This window comes from Phaethon lepturus, unplaced genomic scaffold (genome assembly GCF_000687285.1).
Source record: "Phaethon lepturus isolate BGI_N335 unplaced genomic scaffold, ASM68728v1 scaffold16780, whole genome shotgun sequence".
NCBI lineage: Eukaryota > Metazoa > Chordata > Aves > Phaethontiformes > Phaethontidae > Phaethon > Phaethon lepturus.
Window position 1 is genome coordinate 32,273 of NW_010509973.1, and position 6,690 is coordinate 38,962.

A 6,690-nucleotide genomic window follows, 5' to 3' on the forward strand; every position below is an offset into this window, starting at 1 on the left:
TTGAGAAGGATCAGGGAAATTCATAGACATGTCAATTATAGATCTTAGGCAGAGTGACCTTTTTCTTAGCTGATTTGGACAGCTTGTAATCCTTTGTCAACTCCTCAGAAAATGTGTCTGCAGCCTTTCTGATGTCTTACTTTCTGCTGTTTGCTTCATTCTGCAGATGGAGGTGCAGTAAGAGCCATTCTGTAGTGGTGTACACTCTGAAATAATCTCTATACCAAGATAGGTACTGTTCCTCAGAGCCACCATTTGGTGTGCAAGACTTTAGTGTCTTACCTTCCTAATATCCTCAGCTGTTGGACTGTACAGGACAAGACCCTCATACTGTACAGGGCAAGACCCTCGTACCGTAAGAAATAATTCTACTTCAGTGGGCTCTGGCAACGTAATGTGCATTTTTTATAATTTCCCACAATTCTCTGACTTCCAGTTAATTTTGTTTAGGACTGGATAATTTAATAAAAAATTAGCAAAGGCAACAGTCTACTTCTCTTACCTCTTTAAAGCCTATTCTAGAATCAGGAATAGATTCAGGTTAAGCCTGGCTCTTCCTGGAAATACAATTAACTGGATGAATTTTGGAGGGAAGTGGCTTCTGTAGGAGATGAAGCTTTGACTATACTAAAGCATACAGTGAAGTGAATGAGGCTGGGATAATCTGATAGTGTTTTATTGCCTTCAGTTACTGACATACGAACTACATAGTTTTTCTAAAGCAGTTGAGTGTTTCAGTTGTGTTAGAATGCACATACTGACTACTTCTGTAAACTCCTTAAGGCTGTAATTATTTCCTTTGATAATAACATTATTTTTTCTGAAGCAGGTCTTTTACATTGCCTTCTTAGTAGTATCCTTTCTTGGCATCCCAGATTGGTTTTGAATTAATTGAACTATCTTTGGAGTCATGGAAACCTGCTTCACCTCTGATCTGTCTGTTGAGTGGAATCCTTAGTAGATACCTTGTCAAGGAGAGGTTTAAATCAGATGCCTCAAATCAAGTCTGAAAGGAGAGAAAATTATAAATTTATAATAGGAAAAAGTGACCCTGTAGAATGCATTTCATGTTACACAACAGAATTCATAATTAATATATAGTACAAGACATACTGTACTTACATTGAAGGCACAATAATTTATTCTTTATTGTGTATGTTTCCTGGTATTTTTATGATACGCAGCAGATAGGATACCAGAAATTGTTTTAGGAATCATATCAGTGTAGCTTTAGTCTGCATACCTTTTCCACTTCATCTTGTTTGGCATCCCTTTCAAACAGAAAATGAAAATGTGCTGCTGGGTCTAATAACAGTGTTTGCAAAAACACAGTTTTCTTGAGTTTTCCTGGAGGAACAGTCATAAATTTATCCAAATCGATTTATACTTTTGTCTTTGCAATTCTGTGTTACATATACGGGAAAAAATCAGCAGTATAGATTAAAATATTGCAGCCCTCTTGAAGGGTTTTTTTGAAAAGCAGGAACACTTACTCTATATAAGTAATTTCTTTGTGTTTTCCATGCACTTTTCTTACTGAGAAGTTTTTAATAGCTTATAAATTTACTGTGGAAGACACTGCTAATTGAGTCGATGCTGTTTCAACTTGTGTCACATTAAAAGATGCCAAGTGTTAATGAGTTTAGGTAAATATTTATAATTTGAACAGTAATTTGTAAGTTTACATTGCTTTCTCTTTTTCATCAACTGTAAAAGTGAAAACTACACTGTGTAGTTCCCACTGCCTTTCTCTAAGGCCTTGTTTAGAGAAGAAATCTATGTAAAATGTTGAGAAGATTAACAATTAGGTCTGATTAACAATTAGTCTAAGGACTTAGGTTTTATGTTCAGCTCTGTTAACATGTCGGTTTTTCTCCTTTCTGAATGAAATCCTGGCACCATTGAAATCAATGTGAGTCATAAGAACTGACTGTAAGAAAGCAAAGGTTTTACTCGTCTGCATTAGTTTCTCAAGCTGTAACTTTGGCTATTTATTTTCATCTACCACTCCAGCATGTGGTAAAGTTTCATAAATTGCTTGAAGATGCTGTGGTCACATTTGAGACCAAACCAACAACTTTTATAAAATGGAAATTTTTTAGGGTTTAGTTTTGGGGGTTTTTGTTGTTTTGTGGGTTTTTTTAAAGTTCCTGTTCTTCATGCTTATATTGTTCTCTTTAAAATACAAATTAATGCAAGTAAAGATACACTTTTTTCAAAACTGTCTGAGTTATCTGACAGATTGTTGTATGGCTCAGCAAGAGCAGAATCTGCAGGATTTACCTCCTTGCTCTTGTTCTCTGGAGCCCCATTTGGTGGTGACAGTTTTTTTCAGGGGGCTGCAGCTTTAAATAGTAATGATTAAAAGAGTAAATTAATTCCTTTGTTTTGAACTCTGTTTGTTCTGACTCTCTATAAGCCACATTATGTCAGCCTAACAGTTCTTCAGGAGTGTATCAAATCATAACTTAATTTTACAGTGACAGAAAAGTGTTACAAATAGAACTGTAGGCTTCACTTACATTTCAGCTATAATGTAAAGTGGTTTGCAGGAGCAGTTAAGCAATTAAAGTAAAGGCTAACCCGATGATGTTAGAAACAAATTTAGCAATTTACAGATTTTTAAGATTTTATGTCATAAGCCTTTGGTGTTGACAGAATGTTCTCAGGTTCCAAATTTACTTGCGACTATTCTAAAGCCGATTTCTTTGTAAGAATTATCTAACTCTGCATTTAAATTTCAGGAAGGGCCTATAAAGTAAATAACGTTCTTAAAACTTGAATTGATTATTATGTCGTGTCATGGTAATCTTGTCCCTCCCATGAATCGCATGCATTTCAGTACCCACCAGATTGGTGGCTGGTCATAATTGCATACGCAGACTTTGTAAGTGTACCTGTTACAGCTTTCCTGTTCATGACCTGTGTTTTAAAGAATACTTAATATTGGAGCAGTTGCATTTGCAAAAGGAAGATGCCTGCATATTTAATTAACTGCTTACTTATTAACTGTAATTTAATTACTTGAACTTTATGTATTGGTAGGAAGGTGCAAAATGTGAAATGGATCCATTTACCAAATAAAGTGAAATTGCATGAATTTATTTTTAAAAAATTAAAAAAAAACCCCTATATTCATGACCACCAAAATTCCACTCTCTTCTTTGTTCCAGAATCGAATGGAAGAAAGCAAAGCACTCTTTAGGACAATTATCACATATCCATGGTTCCAGAACTCTTCAGTCATTCTGTTCTTAAATAAAAAAGATCTCTTAGAGGAGAAAATTATGTACTCCCACCTAGTTGATTATTTTCCAGAGTATGATGGTAAGTATAATGACATCAGAGCTCATGCTCTATTTACATTGTAGTAATAGCCTTGTCCAAATGCTAGATAGATAGATCCTTTCACATATTTTGCTCTTTAAAAAAACAAGGCGCTTTGCAATTTTTAATCATCTAAATTTTTAAAATATGGTTGAATGCTTGTGGGACTTTTAGACTGCTAGGATTTCATTTTATACTGTAATTAATTGTGGTTAGCCTAGCAAGAACCTTTAATGGGAAATTGGTGACTTTTAGAAGAGTATTGTCATATTATCAGTGAACCACATTCTGTCCTTTTTCATAAGTTGGGGTGAGGGTTTAAATGCCTTTTTTTTTTTTTTTTTTTTTTTGAGGTTTGGTTTTGTGTGAGGGTGAATGTCTGAGGGGAAGTGTCATAAGCATTCTGTGGCACTCAGAGAAACCCATGCTACTCCTTCTGCCCTTTTGTTGTACCTTTTCTTTTCTTTATTTTAATTATACATTCTTTATGTGAGGCTTAATGTGCTTGTCCAATTAAAAAAAAGTGGATTGTACAGCTGGTTTCTACTAAACTGTACTTTCAGAAAGTTCTCCTGAGGTAAAGCTAAGTATTTTGAGGTAACTGAGTGGATACCTTGGTAACAAAGAAAAATCAATCATGTAATAAGAAGTCTAAAGAACTAAATGCTCCTATTTTTAAAAAAATAAAATCTGTTTTGTCCTACTGGGGAATGAATAGCAGATTTGAAAGCTGAATAAAAGATTAAACCTCTCATGTTCAAATATGGAGAGTAATAATGGGAAAAATTTACATTTTGTTTCCTGTTTAAGGGGAAGGAAACACTGAACAGCCTGCAGTATCAGACCATAGTAGTTGTGAGACAGTGTAAGTTTAGTTTCATAGTGCTAGGCAGAAGAGAGCTGGCTCTTGAATAGAAATACGCTCATTGCTTTGAGTTTACTTAGTATGACAATTTCCCTAGATGACATCCTGAAAGTGAGAATACTCTACAATCTGCTCTGTTATCACCACTCAAATGATGATAAAGTCTGTGTTTAAATGCTTGTCCAGAAAAAAACAGACAAAATTCAACCATTTAGCTGAGAGAAATCTTTCTCCTGTCCTTCGCCATTAGTGAGGGAAGAAAAGATGGTGGACTTGTAGGGTTGTTGGACTCTGGAATTCTTCAAGAGTCTTTGTCTCTTAACTATGCAGATCTTGCTGGACTTAACTCCATAGAAAAGGTTATGGGTTTATTTTATTTTTTCTGGTGGCAGGGTGGGGTTTGTGGCTTGCAGAGCTCACCATGTGGTCCCATCTTCTGTCCCAACACACTGGCAATGTGGGAGGTGGGAAGATTTGAGGAAGGGATCAGAATTGGGTATTTTTCAGCTGGATCACATCTCCCATCCATTGTCCTTGCACAAGGGATAAAGTAGCATAGGGATGAGACCTGCTAGCCAGGATGACAAATTGGACTGATTGAATTAAGCTAAGCAGTTCTGCTGCAGGGTGTATTGTAACAGCATTGTGGAAGGGGGACTGAGGCATGCTCCGGTCAGTGTATATCACAGGAAGACATCCTTGCATGGCTGGTACTGGAAAACTGACCTACAGACTGGAATGAAGAGCTGGGAGAGGGAGAGAGGACAAAGTCAAAAAGTGGCCATAGTTGGGAGGAAGATAAGAGAAAAATATGGATGCAGTACTTCTTACATAGATCTTGAATGGATCATGTACAGACACCCTTCAAAAGCTGCTGATGAGGGAGCAGTGGACAAGAAACCTACTGATTTATATGGCAGTTCATTTCCAAGTCTCCATATTATTTAGATCACAACCATTTCGCAGTCTAAATTTAACATTGACTCATACCATTTTTTATAAATTCCTGAGGTCATAAATGTTCTTTATAACCTCAATTTTCCATGCTTGAACTTCAGTCAAACAAAAATTTAAATTACATGACAGTCAGTAGAGGTGTGATTAGATAAGCAAATTTGGATACAGCCTTTAAATAGTGCAGTAGATGTTGACAGGGTACTGTGTCTAGCTACTATGAAACTGTTTAACAAAAGTCTAGGAAGTTGTTTAAAACATTAAGTGGCTTATTTCAAAGAAATCATTGTCTTTGAAAGTCGTAAGAGTTTTCTTCACAAATACCGCAAATTTATTTGTGGTAGTGTGAGACTTATTGTTGCTGCTGTTTCTATAGCCTGGGTGACCAAGCCAAAGGCTGGACCCTGCTGTGTTTTAGAACCTGTAGAAGTGTTGAACAGTCCTCTGTCCTACTTCAGAGAGCTCATGATGTGTTTACATACCTAAATCTCAGGAAATGTGTAATCTGAATATGTTTATGTATGTACTTAAATGTACATATATGTTCATGTGCATACACCCATCTATTGCAGAATATTACTCCTCCTCCACATGGATTTGCAGCATAAGAGAAAGTACATGATTTCTCTTCCATGCATTCCCTGCCTAAATTTTCTGGAGTTACCCAAATTGGAAATGTTAGCAATTGTAAGCTTGAAGTATTAAAAATAAGGTTTATTATCCAATTATTGAAAAATAGTGTGCATGTGCTAAACTCCAAAGTACAAATTTTATAACTACTGAAGGACAGAGCTACATATAACAGTGGAGCACTGATACTTATATTGCCATGTAACAAGAGCAGAACTAAGGAAGAGAAGAGGAGGAGGAGGCAGCACAGAAAACATGCATGCTTTGTAGAAACCCAGAAACATGTTCCAGAAACAGGAGAGCAAGGGAATAATGGCCATTGGAAACAGCACTGGAATAATGGAACAGAATTCAACAATTTGTGGCTGTTCTTGCTTCTGCACTTTTCTTTTGGCTGTGAACGTGAATGAATCCTCACTGTTCTAGGCTGGAAGTCATTACTTTACCTTCTGTCTTCTTTAGAGCTGAACATGTGGTTTGGTTACATAGACGCTGCATCCTTCCGAGAATTACAGCCTTAATTTAGATCTGATAGTATCATTATCCTACATAATTTAGATAACAAGTGATGTGTTAGTGCATGAGCCTTTTGCAATTAAACAGCTTCAGATGGAGAGCATGTGTGTTTTACTGTCACTAAAGTAAATGACATTCTATGGGTGACAGTGTCAGACCAGTTCAGGATATAGCTTCATTATGCTACCTGTTAAAATCCTCATAAAACTAGTAAATGTTGCAGTGCTAAAAGAACTTAAGTGTAATTTAAGTACAGTAGATGTAGACTGAACGGTCAGCAATTCTATTAATGTTTTAAAAGATTTATTAGTATAGCTAATCTTCTGTTTATCATTCCATGCAGTTAGAAATTACCTGTTTTAAACATTATCTTACCAAAGAAGAGTATAGTCAGCAGG

The 6,690-nt window shown here is 36.0% G+C and overlaps 1 protein-coding gene across 1 annotated transcript in view; it reads left to right on the plus strand.

The window, feature by feature from the left end:
- The window catches only part of LOC104625284 (guanine nucleotide-binding protein G(q) subunit alpha-like), a gene marked incomplete at its 5' end in the record, with an annotated part of 33,527 nt that overhangs the window by 25,597 nt on the left and 1,240 nt on the right, over positions 1-6,690 (plus strand). The window contains 1 exon segment of the mRNA XM_010292909.1: positions 3,174-3,327. Within this exon segment, the coding sequence (XP_010291211.1) occupies positions 3,174-3,327 (154 nt within the window).